We start from the raw sequence: 21,359 nt of genomic DNA on the forward strand, positions 1-21,359 counted from the left end.
TCATGAAATGCAATGCTCATTTCTAGAAACAGCAGCAGAAATAGCAAGACACACGAGACTTTTATACAAAAAAATTTGTTGCTTAGAAAACATACGCAAAAAAAGCTAAAAAAAAAAGAGACCAAAGGCATCATTCTTACTAATTTTCTTCTACGTTATTAAAAAAAAAAAAACAAAACTCTCATAACTAAGGTTCCTTTTATCTTCCTTAAAAAAAAAAAAAAACTCTCAGGCATAGGCACAAGTTGCTGGTTGGTGGCTGCCGACCAAGCTGGCTCCGCACAGCATTTCCCTCCTGTGAACAGTATGTTTGAGTCTTCACGTTTTATACTTAAGGCATTCATTTTTCTTGTCTGACAACATGTATATACCAAAAACAAAAACAATGCTCCTTGCCGCCCAGGCCTGGGCAGCAGGGCCGAGACGCAGTTTCAGGATCCATCAGGCCAGAGGCCTGGCGGTGGTGTTGCTTCCGGAGCGCCCAGGGCGGTGTTGGCTCAAGGCTGACCACGGGCTGCGTGGGGTGGGGACCAGGCGCCTGGCGTGACTGTCCCAGGTTAGACCAAGATGGGGATCACTCGTCTGGGTGGCGTTCCTGTCACATGTGCCCGGCAGGGTTGTGGGCCTCACCCAGGCCTGGGTGGGCGGCCGACAGCACCATCTGGGCATCTCCGACCACGCCGGACACCTTCTCCTCTTCTCGGCGCTTCAAGCAGGCCGCTTTGGGGTTCAGGTTACGCTCTGGGGGAAGGGGGAGAGCACTGTGGGAGAGGGTCCCCGGGGGGGGGCCCGCACGGCTGCTCCATCTCTCGACCTGTCCCCGTCCCCGAGAAGGCCATGCGGGCCGAGGGTCTACAGAGCAGGATGAGCATTGGGGGGCGCCGGCGGCTCAGGTCCCCAGTGGGCAGGAGGGCGGGGCGGGGCCGGCCCGGGCGCCTACCTCGCACCTGCTGCTCCAGGCCCAGGATGACCTGCACGGCCTGCTGCAGGATGAGCAGCTTGGTCTGCGCCTTGTCCGACTTGAGGTGCAGCTGGCACATGCGCCCCAGCTCCCGGAAGGCCTCGTTAATGTCCCGCACGCGCACCCGCTCCCGCGCGTTATTGGCCATGCGCCTCTCCCGGTCCCTCAGATCTTTCTCCTCCAGGGACAGCACCTCCTCCGTACTGCTGGGTCACAGCACCGGGGCCCGTTAGTCCCGAGCGGGGGTTGTGGGGAGGGCACCCGCTGGCTGCGAGTGCGCATGCCGTGTGCCTGGCAGGAGGTGAGGCCTTGACCCCCACCCGCGCATCTGCAGGGAGCTGGGCGCAGCCCTTGCCCCCGCCCGCTTGCAGTGCCCAGGGCTGGTCAGGAAACAGGGAGGCCCCATGCCCCCCCCCCCAACCCCGGGATGACGACCTTCCCCGTTCAGAGCAGCTGCTTGCTGGGTGAAGGAGAGCTAGGCCTGGGGCTCCCAGAGCTCAGGACACTGATTCCACAGAAGCAAACCAGCTCACAGCCTGGAGACCCCTCATGCCTGGGCGCCACAGGACTGCACCTGCCCCACGTTGGACCCTGGCTGCCTGAGAGCTGGGCCTGGAGTGGCCGCCCTGAGCCCTGCCTGGAGGACCCTGAGGCCTGGCACTTGTGCTGTAACCGCTGGGCGGCGGGCACAGTGTTGAGTCCCCCCAACGAGTCTGGAACAGGGGCTCAGAGAGCTGACCACGGGGTCCACACGCCAGCTCAGGCCCCCCAGGAGCGCAGCATAGGGCTCTGCACGAGCAACCTCTCCGTCTGCCTGTTTCCCTGGGAGCCCGTCCTGCCCTCCCACCCTGCCCTCGGGCCTGAGCGACCCCCGCGGGTGGCGGCGGCGGCCGGAGCTCAGGACAAGCGTGCAGACCAAACTGACAGACAGGCCTCGGGGCCCCTTTCTTCCCTCAAGTCCCGATGGGGACCGTGGGGGAGGAAAGGCCCGGGTCGCAGCCCTGCCGTTTCAGCGCTCGGGCGCAAGTGCGAGGTAAGGAGGGCAGCCGGTGGGAGTGAGGAGGTGGGCGGCCAGGGTGGGGGAGCACGGGGGGACAGAGAGCAGAGAGGCGGGCGGACGCGGCGTGACGCCCATGCCGCCGTGGGGACGCAGAAACCCCAGAGCTCAGGGGACAGTGGGCAGCAGGCCAGGGCCCTAGCTCCGGTCCAAGCGACAGCGCTGCAGGAGAGAAAGGGTTAACGGGGCAGCGGGGGTGGGGTGGGGGTCGTTAAGGAATCAGCTGGAGGGAGTCACAGCCTCCCTGACCCTCACTCAGCCCTGGGGATGGGGGGGGTGAACCCCACCTGCAGGTGGGGACCGATGGGCTCAGGTGCCCCACGAAGTGTCTGCTCAGAGAGAGAGCGACAGTGACAGTCTCTGGGAGCCAGGGGACACGAGTCCCTGCCAGCCGGGCTCTGGGCTTCCTCAGAAGGAAGGGCTGGGCAGGTGGAGTCTTTGGGGTCTGAGGAGACAGTTCTGTGCCAAAGTGCCCAGGGCTACAAGGCTAGGGGGTCGAGAGTCTGTTCCTCTCACTTGAGGGGACAATGGGATGGGACTTCCCTGGCGGTCCAGTGGCTAACACTTGCCCCGCTTCTACTGCAGGGCTGGCGGGTTCAATCCCTGGTTGGGGAACTAGGATCCCACCTGCCAACGCAGCACAGCCAAAAAAACCCACTGGAGGCAGCAATGGGACCTGGCTAGGCAGAGGGCCCACGGTCAGGAGAGAGATGGTCACTGAGGAGGGAACGGCCACTGCAGAGGAGGATGGTCACTGGGGGGATAGTCACAGCAGGGAAATGGGAACCGGTCGCTGAAGGGGGGCTGGTCACTGTAGGAGGCAGAAAGTCAGCAGGAGGAGGTCACTGCAGGGGTGATGTCACTGCAGGGAAAAGGTCACAGGGCGAGGGAGGAAGGTCACAGCAGGGGAGGTCACGCAGGGGAGGTGGGCTCCAGGAAGGGAGAGGGGAAGAGCGAGGGCAGCAGTGGGGGAGGGGAGCGGCGCCCCCACTGACCTCGCACCTGCTGCTCCAGGTTCAGGATGACCGACACGGCCTGGTGCAGGATGAGCAGTTTGGTCTGGGGCTTCTCACTGTTGAGGTGCAGCTGGCACATGCGCCCCAGCTCCTTAAAAGCCTCATTGATGTCTCGGACCCGCAGCCGCTCCCGCGCGTTATTGGCCACCCGGCGCTCCTTCTCCCGCTCAGCCTTCTGCTCTGGGGGGAGAAGGTCGTCCTCGTCCTCGTCCGGGCTACGGGGCCAGGGGCCAGAGGGAGACAGTGAGGCAGGGCCGGGCAAGGGCCTGCCGCGGCCTCGGGAGCCGGTGCCCCGTGCGCGTGCGCAGCCGGCGCCCTGAGGGGCCCCCGTGCGCGTGCGCAGCCGGCCTGTGGGAGTGGGGGGGGGCGGCACCTGGTCCGGGCGCGCGGGGCCTTGAGGTCCTTCTTTTCGTCTTCGGCGGTGTCGGCCGCCACGTTATCTCCGTCCTCCTGCTCCTCCCGCTTGATGTCGCCGGGCCCCGGGGCGGCGCCGCGCCCGAGATCTGCAACGGGCCGGAGTCAGGGGCCTCCGTGCGCAACGGCAAGCCACCCAGAAGCCCACCGAGAGCGGGACACCGGCCTCGCGCCACACGTGGGCACCCGTTCCAGACCCCACGGACCGAAAGGCCTTCAGAAGAAAGTGCGCCGCAATGTCGTGGCCACTCGGGCGGAAACCTGTTTCCTAAAACGCTAAGGAGCTGTCCTCAAAAGAAACAGAAATCGATAAACTTGAATATATCAAAATTGAGAACTTCTCATCACCAAGAAAATAAGCGTCTGCGCCACTGGACACAAGACGCCGTCACGTACAAGCCAACAGAGGGCAGGTCCCCAAGATCCCAAAGAACCGCTACAAGTCAGTGCGGACGTGATGGAGAAGCCCGAGGGGAGCAGGGAGGGCCCCCGGGAGCCTGCAATCTGCGTCACGGCTTCAGGAAATGCTGAAATGCTGCGGGTCTGAGTATGACCGCTTTGGAAAACACTTTTTCCACCTTATCTGGAAAAGGCGGGCACGTGTGTGCCCAGCAACCCTCCAACCCAGAATCACACCCGCCACCAGGAGACACGCTCGGAAGGTTTGGAAGAGCACCCACGCGTGGGCCCAGGTTGGGGTGGGACCTAGCGTCCCGTGAGGCCAGGGCTGGTCCTTGCATGGCCGCTGAGCAAGCAGTCGGGTGGGAAAGCCACCCAGTAGGACAACGACCCACAAAACCCCCAGGCCACAAAGAGACCCGTGGCCGAGGGCACACGGCTGCTTGAAACCACCACGTGGCCACGGGACTGGCCTGGGCTCTCCCGCAGCTGAACCACAGGACGCGGGCAGTGCTTAAGAGACCAGCTCGGGGGCTCCCTCACGACTGCTGCCACCAGGCGGGGGCGTCCTGGGCTCTGTGGGGGCTGAACATCACCCCTGCCCCTGTAACAGCCAAAGATGTCCCCAGACGCCACCCAGGTGTGAAGTGACAAAATCTAGACACCCAGTCAAGAGTCAGGCTGGTTCTGGGGCTGCAGGGTCCTCAGGCAGGCATGAGGGTCGTGTGGTGGGTTCAGGGGGGCCTTGTTGTCAAATGCGTGCAGCATGTGGCACAGTGTATTTTTCACCAGGTCGATGGGGGCAGGGTGGGCAGAGTCCTGGATCCTCTCCAGGCCTTGGTCTCACCGGCTGTTGCAGGGTCAGCATTAACCGACCCTGGGACGGCTCCTTGTGACACCCAGGGCCCCAAACCCCAGTGGGCATGCGCAAGCCTGCCACTGTTACCCCCTTCTATTGATAACCTCGTGCCAAGTAACTTTGCCCCTCTCGCTACTGCTAATTTTTCTGCTTCCCTGGACAGTTAACAACCCAGAACTCCACCAACGCCGCCCCACTTGCCCTGACAGGGCCCTCAACTCAGCATCCAACGTAGTGCACCCTCCTCCAGGCCCCTCAGCGCCTGCCCCCCCTGATCTGCCCGGGACCCTGGCCCCGCCTGAGACCCTGCCCCACCTGGGACCTGCCCAGGCTCCCCACCATCAACTCCACTGTGTGCCAAGGACCCTGAGACCCCACCTACAGACCAGAACCGTACCTCCTCCTCCACATCTGCAAATCCTTCAAAGCACCTGGAAATCGCCCACCACTGCCCCTCTTCGGCCCCTCACAGGCAGCCCAGTCTGTCCTTCCAGCAGCAGCCACCAAAGTACGTCTATGAGCACCTGAGCAAGGCCCCGCTCCTCTTCTACCCACAGCCCTCCAGGGCCGTCACCTCCCTGGGGTAAAAGCCCAAGTCCTCCCCAAGGCCCTGCACTACCTGCCCCATCCCCTCCCCCACCTGCCCCATCCCCTCCCCCGTCCCTTCCCTCCTCCCTCTCTCCCCCTCCCTCACTCTGCTCCAGACATGCGGGCCTCCTTGCTGTTCCTCCAACACACAAGGCACAGCTCTGCCCCAGGGCCTTTGCGCGTGCACCCACACACACACACAACTTTCTCCCCAGCACTCATCCTGACACACTTCCTTCACCTTCCAGTTTCCGCACAAGTCACCCCCTTTCTCTGCCTGATCTGTTTTGCTCCCTGGTGCTGAGAAAAGTGCCAGACACACGATGGACGCTAAACATATGCCTTTTGGGACTCTCCTGATTGACCAGGTGAACAGAGAGAGAGGTAGCAACCCACCCCAGAAGCAGCAGGGCCCCTCCCAACCCCTGTGGTGCCAGGTAGGGCTTTGGTGATGTGGCAGGGGGCATCTCCCCCTCTCCGCACCAGTGCCCAGTTAGTTACCCTGGACCTCAGTTTCCTCAGCTGGAGATGCGGGTGGACAGTCCCGAGCCCACAGGCCACTGAGAAGGTTAGCGGGTGGCTCTCAGTCCCCATTTTCCAGAGGAGGAATGTGGCTCCAAGGAGGAGTGATACCCACTGGCGGGCCCACGGCACGGGCCACCCTGGGGTGCAGCCACCTCTGCACGGGGGACGTCACCGGGACTTACCGCTGTAGGAGTCAGGCGGCCGGGAGAGGTCGGGGAGGGCCACGTGGTTGTGCACGAGGCCGCCACTGCTGGAGAGGCCATCCTCCGAGTGGCTGCCGCCCACCTGTGGACGAGGCGGGTTATCAATGCTGGCCTGGCCCCAGCCGACCCCCCAGCCTGCCCTTGCCCAGCACTCACCAGGCCAGCGTGCCGCCCGCCCAGTGGCATGACAGCGCCAGCAAAGCCCGAGGCCAGCGGCCCATGGCCGGGCAGCAGTCCGTGCACGTCCCCTGCTGTGCCCACAGCGTGGCTGCGGAGGACGTGGATGGCCTCGTCCAGGTGGTCCTCCATCTTGCTCTGCTGTGGGGTGGACAGGAGTGAGGGGCCTGGGCCGCCGGGACCCCACACAGCTGCCAACAGCATAGCTGCCCGTCGCGGGCCACGGCCACAGCTTTGGCCACCCACCAGCTTTGGATCCTATTCCCAACAAATTAGCTGAGAAGTTTAACCTGGTCAAGGGGCACCTGTCCTGTCGCACATTCTGCTGTTTCCACGACACCCGAGACCTCTTACAGGATGTGGCTCTGTGGCCATGGCAGACAGGCGAAGCCACCCCCGACCCCAAACGGGTGTCCCTGTGTGTTCACAAGCACCTCTGCTCCCTGAGCTCCCACGAGGGTGCACCTTCCCCAGCCCCCAGGACACTCACCAGGCCGTGGAGACCCCCATCATAGCTGGGCGATAAGGCACCAGGGGCTCCTGCTCGAGGCCACTGTGATGTCCCTGGAAGGGGCAGATGTGCGTGAGGGGGTGGGGGTCAGTGCAGCCTGACCCAGGGAAGGAGAAAGACTGGGCTGGGAGTCTGCAGCTGTGATGCCCAGACTGGCCACACAGGGGCTCCCACGCCCACAGGGCAGTCTAAGGGCCCAACGTCTGAATCTCAGCCCAGCTGGCCCGACAGCTCTGCCAGGCTGGGGTGTGAACCCAGTGGGCAAGTCATGTCTTTGAGCCTCAGTTTCTCCAACTGCAAAACCCACGGGGCAGGCGGCCCCTCCCAGTCCCGCCCCACCGGAGCCCCAGAGGCACGGTGCGGGCCTGTGTGCCCTCTGGAGACCGTGGCCCTCACTTCTCCACGGCCCCTCGCTGAGCCCCGGGTGCACCCTCTTAGGGACAGGGGACCCAGCCCCCCTGGCAAAGCCAAACGTGAGGCATACAGTGGGCGCCTAACAGCTTCTGGGGTGAATAAGTGCCAACACGCCCATGTCCTGGAGTCCAGGCGGGAGCCTCGGGCCGGCTGCTCTGCTTCTTGGGCATCCCAGGCCCCCCCCGCTGGATCCCACGTGCCCCTCACGCTCACAACGTGTGGCCTGCCGCGTCGCGCCTCCTGACCTTTGCCTCTGCTGTGACCTAGGAGCATTGGCTTGGAAGCCCCCCATCCTCTAGGGAGCCCTCCTCGACGGCCATGGGAACATGAGCTCTGAGGCATGTGGTCTGTCCAGCTCCCCACCCACCCGGGGCTAGTTAGCAGACCCAGTCCCCTCCTCCAGCACGCTGCACAGACCTGCCAGGCCCTGTGGGGAGCCCACGGGGGTGGAGGGGCTGGATGAGAAGTTATTGCTTGACTGGTCTGGGGAGTAGATCTGTGACGCAGACAGGGAGAGAGAAAGGGCCACCACGTGGCTGGTCAGGAGTCAGCCTCCTGGGTCACCGACCCAGCCATCCACCACGTGCCGAGTCTCACCGAGGCCAGCGCCTTCCCAAGGGCGTCCCCAGAGCTGCCGGCTGTGGTTCCACGGGAGCCTGTGGGTGGAGAGAGGTGAGGCCCAGCCTCTGGGATGCAGCAGCCCCAGCACCTCGGCCGGGCTTGCTCGCCCCGGCTGACGGGGAGCTCCCTTCTGCACGCAGCTGCCTGCACATATGCCACAGCCTGGCCCTGGGCAGCCCCGGTCTCAGTCGGGTGTCTCTTGATGCCTCACCACGTGCCTCCACAGTGGTCTGGGGAAAGGCAGGCTGCGGGGCTCGGGGTGAGCAGCCCCCTTGCTGCGCCTCAGTTTCCCCAATTGAACAGGGGGACCTACTCATCGAGGAACCACTTTGAAACGTCTGAGGGGGCCCGAGGAGCCCGAGCCAGGCAAGGGGGATGCGGTTAATGATGATACCCAGGGCTGGATCCTGAGCCCACCGGAGGTGTGGGGTGAAGGGGCCGTACCCAGGAGGCTGTCAGCCCCGCTGACGGGGGGGGTGTGGCTGGAAACACTGCTATAGGCGCCCGTGGGGGCCGAGGAAAAGGTGGACACAGCCGGGAGCCCGCCGTTCACCTCTGCTCCGTGCAGCTGGTAGCCCTGTGTGCGGGGGACGCGGTATGAGGAGTCAGACAGGGCCCTGCCCACACACACCTCCCCCGCCCCGGCCACGGCCACCCCACGGGGCCTACCATGCGCTCGTGCTGGTGCAGGCCGCCAAACCCACCGCTGCCACTGCTGCCCACGGAGCTGCCGCCACCTGCCGGGAGGGGCAGGGGGGATGAGCCCCCGCCCAGCATGGGCCCAAAGCCCACCTGGCCTGGGGGGCTCCAGAGCTCAGCCGAGGGTTGCAGGCTGCCGTCTGCGGAGAGGAGAATGGTGAGGTGGGCGGGCAGAGGGAGCCCGGGCCCCGCCCCAGGCAACCCAGGCGAGCCCGCAAGTACCTGCCACGTAGAAGGAGGCAGGGTAGGTGCCGCTGGGGGTCTTCGTGGGTGGGTAGGTGGCGGTGTCCCTGCTGTAGTCATCACCTGAGCTGGGTGGGTACACCTGTGCTGGGCCAGCGGGCATGGTGAGGCAGGAGGGGCCGGGTGGGGTGGGGACCAGCCAGCCCCTGCCCCGCAGCTCCCCCTGCTGGGTCTCCCCCTCCACCTGGAGGGCTGTTCACCCCACCGCCCACTTCCCTGTGCTTCTCCAAACCTTCCCTCTAAAACCGCACCTCGGCCCCGCGTCTGAGGCTCTGCTCTTGTTACCACCTCTCTCTGCTGTTCCTCCTTCACCCCCACCTACTGCCCTCCCCACAGTCCCAGCCTTGCACCTGCGCCTGAGGCCTCTGTAGACTGGACCCCCAGCCCAGACTGCCTTTTCCCCCCTTAATCCAGTAAACTCCTATTGATCCAGCAGAGCCCAGCTGTGCCGCCCCCAGCACCGGAACCTGCCTTAACCCCAGCGCTGATCACACAAGACCTGGGGGCCTCAGAGGCAGGGCCCTGGGTGAATATTCTGCCCCAGCTGCCCCAGAGCAGTGCGAGAGCAAAGGCTTTCAAGGATCAGCGCCGACCCTGATTGGCTGGGCACTGCAGGAAAGTGCTGGGGTCAACTGGCCACGTCTGCCCCGGCACTGGAGCAGAAAGCGGGGTTCAAGTGCCGAGAGATGGTAGGACAAAGTGGGTTCACGGGCCTCTCAACTTTGATGTTCCAGGATGTGACATCACGAGCTGAGTCTTAAAACAGCCTCTGGGCCTATGGCCTGGTACAGGCCAGATCAGCCTCCGGGGCTCAGCACAGCAGAGAGGGTGGTGGCTGAGCCGGGGAGTCCAGCAAATTGCCTTTTCTCCCAACGTGATTAAGTCTCGGGAGCACGGTGCTGGGAGCCACTGACGGCTCGGCACCATCTGCTGGGCCTGGCCGCCCTCCAGCCACCAGGCATGGGGTGAGGACAGAGGGCAGCTCCAAGCAGGGCGGACGGGGCGGGAAACCCTCTAACTGGATGCCAGGACGCCCGCCCACCCCCGCTTCCAGGACCCCGTTCACGCCCTTTCTGAGGCGCCTCGGCCAGAGGAAATCACCTTCTCTTAGAGCAGGAGGGACCCAGGCTAGACCCAAGGAAGGACTTCCCGACTACCTCAGGGCTGGGGCCTCAGGGAAGAAGTCCAGCTGAGCCCATGGGGCTTTCGTCAGACCCCACGCAGCGCCGGCCCACCCTCGGGAGGGGGTCACGAGAGGCACTCGGCCTGTGGGGCCCGTTTGTCCCACAACTCACCGAGGATGGGAGACCTGGCGGCACCTTCCGGACTTTCTTGGGCTGTGTGTCTGTTGGGACAAGAGGAGTGAGCACCCCCGGCCACCACTGGGAGGGGTGCAGGGGGCCCTTCCCGCTTGGACACTCCTGTCACTAGGGGGTGGGAGACGGTCCCACCCTGCAGCTCGGAGAAGAAACCCCCAAGCTCCCCTACTAAGAGAATGACTTAAACCAGCCTCAGGCCCATGTGGCGAACTCAGGGGGTGGGTGTGTGCCGGGAGCCGGGTCGCAGGGTTCATGGACACGGGAGCCGGTGCCTGCTCCGCGAGCCCCAGCTCCTGGCAGCCGCCCGGTCGCCAAGTCCCGGACCTGCAAGCTCCCCCTCACCGAAACTGCTAAGCCCCAACACTGGCTTGGGCGCCTCCACGGTTGCCAGGTGCCGCTGGCCTTCCGGCTCCAGTGCGGCCTGGACGGGAAGCTGGGGTCCCGGTCCCGCTCGCTGTGGGCCTGCGTTGGCACCTGTGTACTTCTGGGTGGGTGACTTTAGCATCACTAAATCAAAGCAACCTCGCTAAACGAAGCGTCTTTCGACAGAACCGCACGGTGCGCAGGGTGTGTATGGCTGGGGAAGCAACCAAGGGCTGTGGAACGCTCGCTGCGCCAATTCAGCGCTGCCCCTCACAGGACGCGACCACCAGGACCCACAGGGACCGCCGTCCCCGCCGCCCCGCCACCGCCCCACTCACCCAGGCCGCCATCCGCAGCTCTCCGCCGAGGGTGACCGGAGTAGGAGTAATAGTGGGGCCCGCCTTTGACGCCCGAGGGGGACAGCGGCCCCGGGCTGCTGAGGGCCAGCTCGCTGGGCAGGAAGCTGGCCTGAGGGAGGGGGAGGGTTAGCAGCCGGTCCCCTGCCCAGCCCCCAGGCCATTCTGGTTTAAAACAACAAAGGCGGGCTTCCCTGGTGGCGTGGTGGTTGAGAGTCCACCTGCCGATGCGGGGGACACAGGTTCGTGCCCCGGTCTGGGAAGATCCCAAATGCCGCGGAGTGGCTGGGCCCGTGAGCCATGGCCGCTGAGCCTGCGCGTCCGGAGCCTGTGCTCCGCAACGGGAGAGGCCACAACAGCGAGAGGCCCGCATACCGCAAAAAAACAAAAACAAAAAAAAAACAACTAAAACAACAAAGGCAAGAGCGAGGGCCCAGGCCAATGGCAGGGTCCTGGGGTGACAGTGACCTGGGGTGTAGGTCCCTCCCTGCTGACACCACTGGCATTTCTCTTATCTAAGATACCACCGATTCATTTTCATGAAGGAAAAAGACGGAGAGACAAACACCGTCAAGCCTGAAGATGTGTTGCTGTCTGGGCGCTAAACGGGCACAACTATGCTTCAGGTGTCAAGGGAATCTATGTGTTTTACTTCGTACGTATCCCCCCCCGCCTTTTGTTTTTAAGGTAAACGGTTTAATCTCGCAGACATGCCTTTGAAATAGACTCTCTTCCCAGGAAAGCAAGGATGACTGGGGTTCGAGGCACAGTGCTGCAGCCTTGGCTTTCCTGTCTGTGCAATGGGCATGTCAGACGTTCCACGGCTCAGGGCTGTCGTGGGGACAGATGGGGCCATGCAAGTTCTGCCCCTGGCCGACGACCTGGGGCCCCGCGGGCACTCAGTGGCTGTGACCTGGCTGAGGCCCAGTGTGCACACAGGCGGTGCTGCCTGCAGCAGGGCCTAGCTGCACCCTGAGGTTCCAGGACTGCAGGCAGGGAATAAAGCCCTCGGGCATGCGGCAGGAGAGAGACCAGGTGGGGCAGGACAGGAGGCCACAAGGGACCACTGTGCCAGGCAACTGGCCCGTCAGCATCCCAGTGGGGTGGCCACGGGTGACAATCTCGCCCAGGCCGGGGACTGTGCCGAGGCTGACCACAAGGCTGGGGGCACGGAACGAGGGTCAGGCCTCGTCTGCCTGGCTGGCCTCGGTCTCCCTGTCTGCCACTTGGGGGCAGGCGGACGGGCAGGTGTCTCCTGGAACCCCTTCAGCTGTGCACAGGGCCCCACAGGCTGGACCCCAGCCTCCCCTTTCCCCATCGACAACCCACCCGGCCTGACCCAGGAACCGGGCCTGTTTCAGCGGCTGCTGGAGAGTGACCAGCACTTGGCTGAGCCTTCACAGATCAGGAGGCAACTGGGACGAATTTGTTTCAAATTAAAACTAGGGAATACAAGGTGGGGTGAGAAGTCAAGCGGTGACTGTGGCCCCCATTGGGTACCTCCCATCCCTAACCACCTGCGCTGCCCCCTAGTCTGGAGACAGGGGCTCTCCAGGCTCCAAGGGCCGCTGGGGGCCGACGGGACCCACGCCCTCCCCTGCCCACCCTGCAGACGCAGCCTCACCTGAGTCAGGCTGCCGACCCCTGCGTCTCTCCCAAAGGGGGTGTACGCGCCCCGCTCGCCGCCCTTGCCTGGGGAAAAGGAAGGAGGGTCACCCAGAGTTGACCCAGAGGCCGGCACATGCCTACATATAGCAGGCGCTCCACAAGTGCACAACACTGAAAACCGTGGGGGGACACTGGTCTCCCCATCAAGTGGCGAGGGGCTGAGGGACAAGTGGGGTTCCAGCCAGACGCTATCCCCAGATGACCCGCAGAGGATTCTGCAAACCCGCCAGGGCCCCCACGTGCCCCATCCCCAGAGCGGGACAGCACCAACTCGGCTCCCCACCCCCGCCCTTCTCAAACTTTGGTTTCCTCTGTTCAAGGTCATGAGGTGTCAACTCCCCAGGGTGCTGGGTTCCCAGGGGACAGGTCGAGGTCCCTGGTATCTTGCAAGTTTCAGCACCCAGGCCCTGGGCTCCTTCCCCAGCTCCTGGACAGGGTCAGCTCACAAACAAGCATGTGACATCGCTGGGGATGCTGATTCAAGCCACTCGGTGAGAAGGAGCTCTTCCTCTGTGTGGGTGGGCAAGACCGAGCTGTGGGGGGACAGCCTGCCCGAGAGAGCAGCTGGTGTGAACAGACTCCTGCAGCTACACAAACACCTGGATCCAGCCTCGCCTGAAGCAGGTCCCTGGATCCATCAGTACCCGAACAATTTCAGTTTGTTCTGTCTTCAGCTGGGCACCTATCCTGACTGAGGGCGGACCTTAACCAGCCTTACCGTGAGCAAGAAATCAGAATACTTCACTGACTAACTTGGTTTATTCTCAAACTGGGCAGGGCGGGTGGGGGAATTCTCCCCTTTATCCATTTATTTTTTGAATATTTTTACTTATTTTTTGGCCACGCTGCGCAGCTTGCGGGACCTCAGTTCCTCGACCAGGGATCAAACCTGTGCCCTCGGCTGTGAAAGTGCCGAGTCCTAACCACTGGACCACCAAGAAATTCCCTCTCCCCTTGATTTTAAAAGGACAACTTCAAGTGGACTCTTGGAGCAAATGCTGTTTAGGGGGCAGAGAGAAGGACCACGCTCCTACCAACACAGCGGATGCCCCACAGGCCACGCCCACCAGCTCAAGCTCAGGGCGGGCGACACGGGCCCATTTAGGGATGAACAAAGCACAGCCTGGAGGCCAGAGGGACTCGCCCCCAGTCCAGAGGGTGCACTCCTCCCTCCCTTCCCAGGGTGGCCATGGGAAGCAAAGCTGGCCGGCCCAGCCAGGGCTCTGGGCTCCCCACTGGAGGGTGGGGCTGCTGTGGTTTGACCCTGCGTACAGCAGGCACCAAGCAGGGGCATCCTGAAAGGAAGGCTGAGGGAGGCAAGGAGAGAAAGCAGAGGTTCTGGGAGGGGACCTGCGAGATCCACGAGCCCTGTGGGTATACAGCAGGTGCCCAAGCCATGCACCGGGCCCGGGCATCAGGGTTTGAGAGGGGGAAGGAGGACAGACACCAAGAGCAGACCCACCAGGTCTCATCAAGGAGCTGGACCAGGTTGGGGGCCCCACGGGAACAGAGTGACCCTCGCCCCCTGGGCCTGGCACTCACCGCCCGCTGCCCCACCATAGCTATTGCCAGCCCCAGTCCACAGGCAAGAAAACCAGGGCCCAGGGAGGCCGAAACTGCGCCCACCTCCCCACTGTCTCGCTGGGCCTGGCCTGGGCTCTCTGCTGCACTCTCTGGAGCTCCTCGGCCACTGGGGCATGTGGCGGGTGTGACACAGCTGGGCTCTGGGCCCTGCTGGCCAGGCCCGGCCGTGGGAACTGCCCGTGCCAGGAAGAAGCCGGAGGAAGAAACAGCAGAGGGGAACCGGTGTCGTGGCAGGTGCAGAGGCCACCCGGCCAGCCCTCACCTCCCGGTCTGGGAGATGCACACAGACTCCCGCTAGACACAGTGGGTGCTGGACGCTGTGCTCCCCCTCCCTGCCCAGGACTGCACCCAGGCCACGCTCGCCCGTCTGGCTCCTTCCATGTGCCAGTCCACAAGGGCTAGACCCCAGGCCCTCCGGCCTTGGCTGCCCCACTGGTTGGTTGGGCCCGGCAACCAGAGTTCACCCACCTCCCCCAGCAGCCACCAACCCCGCCGCCATGCACCTCGGCCTGGGAACCGCTGGGGACAGCGCCAAAGGAGCCTACCTCACCCGGCTGTCACGTGCAAGGACCTCGTGTCTCAGGAGCACCGGGAGTGCACAGCCCAGGCCCTGAGGCGGGAGCTGACCCACCCCCGGCCCCTTTCAACCCCCAGAGATGCCAGCTTGGCAGTCACCCCGACACTCCCTCAGAACAGGGAGGGCCCAGGCTCAGCAGGGCCAGCACTCGGACACCCAACCAGGGCCTGAGGGTCCCAGAGGCCGGGTCCCTTCTCGCTGAGCCTCAGTCTGCTCATCTGCGAGATGGGGGTGGGCCTTCGGGCCTAGGGAGCCAGGTGAGTCCTTACCACTGGCTACGCAGAAGGCTCTGAGAATCCCCATCCCTGCAGGTCGGGAAACGGGGGCTAGAGAGGGGACCCTCACCCAGGTCCCGATGCTGACTCTCACGGTCAGGATGCCGGTGCTCTGGGGAGAGCAGGCGAGGGGGCCGGCCTCAGACTCGGCCTCCCCATGTTGTCGGGACTCCGGAGTCCACTTCCCGGCAGGCACCTGGCTGGTCCCCACCTGTGTCCTCTGCTCTGGGTGGCCATCCCGGAAGCCCTGGTGCTCGAGGACCGAGCGGGCACGGGGGTGGGGGCAGGGACCACGTGGACACTCACCTCCGAGCCCAGGTCCCAGGAATGTGGACGAAGCGAGGGTGCCGTGGGACTCACTGAAGTGGGCGCCATCACCGTAGGTCTGTAGGGCAGACGGGCAGGGATGAGGAAGGCTCGGGGATGCCTCCGGGTCAGGATGCGACTGCGCGCCACAGAGCCCAAAGCACCTGCAGGCCAGGCCGGGGTTCTCCTCGCGCTCGCCCACCCCCACCCCAGGGTCTCAGGCCTCCAGGGGCTCCTCACCCGGCTGGGGTCGAAGGAGGAACTGTTCTGCTCGCTGGTGCCCCACGAGCCCGAACTGGGCCGGTCCTCGAGACCTGTAGGGCAGGAAGGCAGGGTTAGGGGCCCGGCCCCTGGCCGCTCCACACCAGCCGCATTGCCTCGGGGAGCCCTCACTCGACCTGGCAAGCTTTCCAGGCCCCTCCCGACCCAGCCTGGTGCTGGAGGCCGTCCAGATGCACCCACCCTAGCACTACCCATGGTGACACCACTGCCAGCGGCAAGCACCCCGGACACACCGGCACTAAGCAGACCTCTGGGTCCACGGCCCAAGAAACAATTCCACCACCAGCTGCTGGCAAACTTGCCACTGCTGCTGGCACACTTCTACCCACCCATCCAGCTCCCAGCCCACCCTGGATGGAGCCCTCACTTGCACTCTGGGCTTCCCTCCCCAGGCCCAAGTCCCTCCCTCTGGCCCAGGCTCATGAAGGCGTCAGGGAATGGGAATGAAGGATATCTCTCATCTCGGAGAGTGGGAGCCTCCTCCTTCCAATCTCTGGCAATTCGAGAGGCGGGGCTGTCCCTTTGTTGAAATAACAGCGGCAGCTGCCGACTACCCGCCAGGCACAGGCTGGGTGCCGGCAGGGAAGGAGAAATCCAATCCGGTAAGATAGGCGGGGCCCGGGAGGCCCAGGTGTGGCAGGGTTAGCCACCGTGGGGACAAGGACCTTGGATGGAGGGTGGGCAGGGCAGGGCAGGGCAGGGCCCTTATCTCCCTGAACACTCGCCCAGGGGCCCAGCCCAGGACCCGGATCTTCCCAGCAGGCAGGCACACAGGCCTGCACCCTTCCTGGGCGCGTGGGCTCCAACACTGTCCACCAGGGGCCACGGGGCTCAGGGCCTGGACAAGCAGAACGGGAGCAGTCCCCGGGCCCCTCCCACCTGTGCCTCAGTTTCCCTGCTCTTCAGATGGGGTCACAAACACGCCCTACTTTGCAGGGCTGGGGGTGTCCACGTACGAGTCTGAGTCAAAGCTGCCCAGGCCAGGCTGAGCCAGAGAGGCCGTACCCAGCCCTGCCATCTGTGCCAGGGAACGTGCCCCACCCCACCCCCGACCCCACGTGGTGGACATCCCGAACACCCCAGCCGGAATCCCTCACCCCGCCCTCCTCTGCGCATCTGTACCACAAGTTCCTTTCAAATTGCATCCTTCTCTTTTGGTGCCTTTGAGTTAATCATTCCCCTGGGGAGTTGGTGTTTAATTGCTGTCTGATTTGCATAACTATGCATATTAATCTCCCAGTCTGATGAATATTCATATACCTTGGTTAGATACTGTTTTCTAATCAAAAATTTCCAATGTGATTACGATGCAGAGCTGGGGGCTGCCTTGCGGGCAGGGGGTTAGACGGAGCTCCCATGGTCTCCACAAATCCATCTACCATGTGCCGCCAGGTTTGGGGTGTCTGCACCCCAAGGTCCTGAGTCCCCACTTGGGCTCTGGGGACGAGAGCAGCTGGTGAAGGGGGGTGACCCTGGGCGAAGGGCCAGCACCCAAGCCCCCGTTTCCCCCCACGGCCACTTATTTGTCATCCCCTCGCTCTCCGGTGCCCGCCCACGAGCTCGTTCCGCTCTGGGTCCCCCACCCCTATGGGCATCCACCTCGGGCCCCAGAGTCGCCAGGACCCCTTGGGCAAGAGAGCAGGAGGCCAAGTCCAAGGCCAAAGCCAGGCCTTCCCACCCCCCCTACCCCACCCCCGAGGGCTGGCAGGGTGACGGGCGCTCCTGGGGCCGACACCCAGGGACCCCTCCAACTTGGGCCCCACAAGCTTCAGGTAGAGGCAACCAGGCCCTGCTCTGCCCTTTCTGGTAAAACCCCCCTCACCCAGCCCCAGCCTCCCCGCTGCTGGAGACCAGACGACAGAAAGAGGGATGGCCCCTCCCCCACCGCTGCCATTAATAGTTATTAACCCCCCCAGTGGTTAATTATGCATTTTAAATAACCCAATCATGAATATTCATAACACCTCTTGTTCACGTTCTGATTAAAATGTACTAATAGAATGAGCTGTTGCTGTCACAGTATAATTTTTTCTTTTTGAAGTGCTGGAGGTGAAGTGGTGGCAGGGCAGCCCCCCCGGAAAGGTCATCTCTCTGCTCAGACCCAGCCCTGCCCCCAGGAAGAGGTGGGAGATGGCAGAGAAGAGGGCTGGGTGTGCCTAAGGGCACCGCCCACCCCTCGGGAGTTTCAGATCTGATCCGAGAGTCAGCCTGGGTGACGGAACCGCCCACCGTGAGGGCTGCCGGCCAGGATGACCAGTGTGGCACAGCCGGACACCCCCTTGGCTGGATGACGTGGGAGGGCGGGCCCCTCTGCGGGGGCCTCCATCCCGGCTGATTCCTCCAGGGCAGGTGTGCCAACTGTGACTGGACCAAGTCTGGCCCTTGCCTGCTTTTGTCAGTAAAGTTTTATTGGCGCATGGCCACTGACGTTGTTCCCTGTATACAGCGGTGTTGGTTACAACGCAGAGATCAGTTGCGACAGAAGCTGTCTGGCCCTTCACAGGGAAGGTCTGCTGACCCAGGCACGGAGGGGATTCCAGGAGCCAGTCCCTCCGTATAACGCAGCCAGACTACCATCAGTTGCGAGAAGCTGTCTGGCCCTTCACAGGGAAGGTCTGCTGACCCAGGCACGGAGGGGATTCCAGGAGCCAGTCCCTCCGTATAACGCAGCCAGACTACCAGACTTCGGTACCTGGAGTGTGGGGAAGACGTGGTCACAGGGCCTAGGCATGGCCCTGCACCGTCCCCACCACAAACCTGTCGCATAGCCACGGTCGTCAGGGGCTTCGTGCTGCAGCCCCAGCTCTGTCAGCACCCCCTCGCCCAGGTGCCCGGGCTAAATCCCAGGAGCCGTCCTCTCCCCTTGCCTCACTCCACTGCCCTCCACCCGTGGTCTCGGATCAGAGCCTGGCTCGGCCCTGTGTCCCCTGGGTCAAGCCCCATCCATACAGCAGTGCCCCCCCACCCCAGGTTCCCTGCCCACACTCCACCCCTAGCAGCCTGATGGAGCTTCTGGAAGCAAAACCTGCCTCTCCCTCCCTCTAGACTCTCCCATGGCTCCCCACTGCTCTCAGGGTAAAGACCAGACCCCTCCCTGACCGCCCTTCGCCCCCAGCTCACTCCTCCCTGCCCAACAAGTGAGCAGATCCCCAACCCCGACCCAAGCTCTGCCCCAGTGGTCCCCACACCTGCTAATCCTTCATCGCCCGTCAGGGAGGTTGCCTTGCTGGCCCCCTGTCTCCAGCATTGCCTGAACAGGGCTGGCCCCCAAACAACCTCGACAAATATCAGTTTTTGGCCTCTTCATTGCTCTGATAACTATCTAACCAATCACAATGTCCTCCGGCGGTGCCATCCTCCTGCGGTCACAGGCAGCTACTACGGGACTGGCGGAAAGAGCTCCCCACTCGACGAGATGTTAATTAACGCACGAGTAGATGACCCTGTGTGGCCAAGCAGCTGCTGTGCTGGATGTGTGGCCCCCCCAAGTAAAGACTAAAGTAGCAACAACAATAAAAATAACCACCATGCACCATGATCACATCTGAGAAAAAATTAACAGCACCTAAGGGCAGTCGTCTGCCGGTCCTCACGTAAGTGTTTCCTTCCTGCCACTATCAGCTCCCCAAGGCTGTCAGCTCCCCCTCTGGCTTTTTCCCCTTAGAATTAAAATCCCCGAGAAACGGGATGGTGGCCTGTTCAGCAGCACCTGGGGTCTCATGAGGGGCAAGACCAACAGAGGTTGAGTCAGGAGAAAGTCCTTCCTCAAGTGGGCCGGGGCCTCCCTGCACGGGCCAGTGGGGTCCTCGCCTCTCTTCCTGTGATGTTTGGGGCAACTTCTGAACTCTTACATCACTTCAGACTTGAAGGAAAGCTGCGGGGAGATGCACGATATGCCCTAAACCCAGACCCCCTCATGGCTTATATGCGCCCCCTTTTTCATTTGCCCCTCCGTGTTCACAAGCAGCTACGCTTGTTTCTGGCCTTCAGAGTTTCAAAAGTTGCTAGGAATTCCAGGGCGCCAGGGAGCTCCTGCCAGAGGGAGCAGGTTCCAAGTGGCTGGAGGAAAGGTACCAGAGCGGCTCACAGCCCTTGCCGTTCCTGCCCCTGAAAGTGGGGTTGGGGAGACAAGGGACCTGGAGCTGCGCCCAAGCAAGCGGATCTGAGGCTGGAGAGGACGTGAGTGGAGGGCACAGCCCACCATTTCCAAGAGCAGACGGTCCCCCAAACCAGGGCTTGGCTCCAACCCAACCTCTCCTGAACCCCAGGACAGCAACCCCCCAACCCCAGAGGCTTCCCCAATGGGCAGAGCTGGTCCTCAGGTGGGGGGCCCACAGATGTGTGGTAATTCAGAGGAATGGAGTCCCCCAGCTGCAGAAACTGCCCTGCCCCCTCCCTCCTGTGAATTTCAGATTCGTGACCAAAGCAACAGCAGAAAGACCCCATCCTGCTTCAGTCTCAAGGGGGACCCTTCTGCCCAACGGCGAGGTTGGGAGGATCTCGCCCACCCCACCGCTCAGCCAAGTATGAGCTCAGAATCCCAGCTGGGACCTCCCTGCAAGAAACAGGCCCAGGGCAAAACAAGCGTGGAACACAGAAGATGGACATTCACAGATTTAGGATTTATCCCAGAAGCATATCTAAGACCACCACCATGCGCCCTCAAGGAAACTGCAGAGCTTGTGGGTGCCATAGAATAGAAGGAAGATAAGGCTTCAGGGAGAGAGTAAGAGCGAAAGCAGGAAAAACTAAGAAGTTTCTGCTGCCAATTCACAAGAGATTTTTAAAAGCAGCGTCAGGGGCTTCCCTGGTGGCGCAGTGGTTGAGAGTCCGCCTGCCGATGCAGGGGACACGGGTTCGTGCCGCGGTCCGGGAAGATCCCACATGCCGCGGAGCAGCTGGGCCCGTGAGCCATGGCCACTGAGCCTGTGCGTCCAGAGCCTGTGCTCCGCAACGGGAGAGGCCACAACAGTGAGAGGCCTGTGTAGTGCAAAAAAAAAAAGCAGCGTCAGAGGCGGCGAGGCAGAAGTGACAATGCAGAAGAGGTGATCGAACAGAAGGGTGGGTTCTGGAGATGCCCCCAAACACCGGGGAAGGGGGGATTCTGAGACCACGGACACGAGGGCCTAACACGAGCCCAGACACCGGAGCCGGCATCCCAGGAGGAACAGGAAAAACACCCAAACCTGGAGTTAGATAAAAACCCGGAAAAACCCGCACGCGCTCCCTGGAGGCTGCGTGCGCACGATGACACAACCCATGGGGCTGGAGCTGAGGGAAGGCAGGTGAGGGCCCAGGAATTCCACCCCCAACCCACTGCCCCTCACAAGAGGCAGGAGCCAGGTGCACATCCAGAGCCGCACCCCTCCCTGGAGAACAACCCCAAGGGATGGGAGTCCCAGCACAGACCCCTCGAGTCTGGAGGACGCGATGGTGCAGGGATGCCGAGCACATCTGGGCCACGCGTTAAGTTAAACTAAGTGGAATTTCGACGCCATCCGAAGAACGGGCACCAGGTGCCGTGCTGCTTCAGGCACTTCCTGTGGTTTATCCCACTGAACCCTTAAGTGGCCGCCATCAACCTCACTTCCCAGATGAGGAGACTGAAGCCTTGTAAGTGGCAGAATGAACACAATAAGGACACGTGTTTCTCAGCCGGACACAAACATTGCGAACAAAGAGAAACAACATTTCTAAAGAGTGGCAACGTTATTTATACCAAACAGGAGGGTTGGGGAAGAACCCTTTCCTGCAGGACAACAAGATGTGACTTCACTTCTGAGGCGGAAGGAGCCAGACTCGGGAGGCTTCAGCACATTCCCTAAAACCATTAGAACCACCAGCAGCACAGCCTTCCAAACCCAACCCAAGAAAAGACACCAGGCATGACTGCAAGGAAAAAGCAGAAAGACAGGAAAACCTAAAATAAGAGCATGGAAAGT

The 21,359-nt window shown here is 62.6% G+C and overlaps 1 protein-coding gene across 2 annotated transcripts in view; it reads right to left on the bottom strand.

The window, feature by feature from the left end:
• Positions 1-598: 598 nt before the first annotated feature.
• The window catches only part of TCF3 (transcription factor 3), a 32,425-nt gene continuing 11,664 nt past the window's right edge, over positions 599-21,359 (bottom strand). The window contains exons 3-18 of one of the 2 annotated variants that reach the window (XM_007460355.1): positions 15,376-15,449; positions 15,136-15,214; positions 12,350-12,417; positions 10,708-10,837; positions 9,983-10,032; positions 8,667-8,769; positions 8,415-8,584; positions 8,190-8,322; positions 7,722-7,780; positions 7,542-7,620; positions 6,690-6,763; positions 6,179-6,340; positions 6,002-6,104; positions 3,408-3,537; positions 941-1,167; positions 599-741 (exon numbers count right to left, since the gene is read on the bottom strand). In XM_007460355.1, coding sequence (XP_007460417.1) covers positions 599-741; positions 941-1,167; positions 3,408-3,537; positions 6,002-6,104; positions 6,179-6,340; positions 6,690-6,763; positions 7,542-7,620; positions 7,722-7,780; positions 8,190-8,322; positions 8,415-8,584; positions 8,667-8,769; positions 9,983-10,032; positions 10,708-10,837; positions 12,350-12,417; positions 15,136-15,214; positions 15,376-15,449 — 1,784 coding nt within the window. Of the gene's footprint in view, positions 742-940; positions 1,168-3,013; positions 3,250-3,407; positions 3,538-6,001; positions 6,105-6,178; positions 6,341-6,689; positions 6,764-7,541; positions 7,621-7,721; positions 7,781-8,189; positions 8,323-8,414; positions 8,585-8,666; positions 8,770-9,982; positions 10,033-10,707; positions 10,838-12,349; positions 12,418-15,135; positions 15,215-15,375; positions 15,450-21,359 lie in introns of both variants that reach the window. The other variant, XM_007460354.1, reaches the window with a different exon arrangement.

This window comes from Lipotes vexillifer, unplaced genomic scaffold (genome assembly GCF_000442215.2).
Source record: "Lipotes vexillifer unplaced genomic scaffold, Lipotes_vexillifer_v1.1 scaffold225, whole genome shotgun sequence".
Taxonomy (NCBI): domain Eukaryota; kingdom Metazoa; phylum Chordata; class Mammalia; order Artiodactyla; family Lipotidae; genus Lipotes; species Lipotes vexillifer.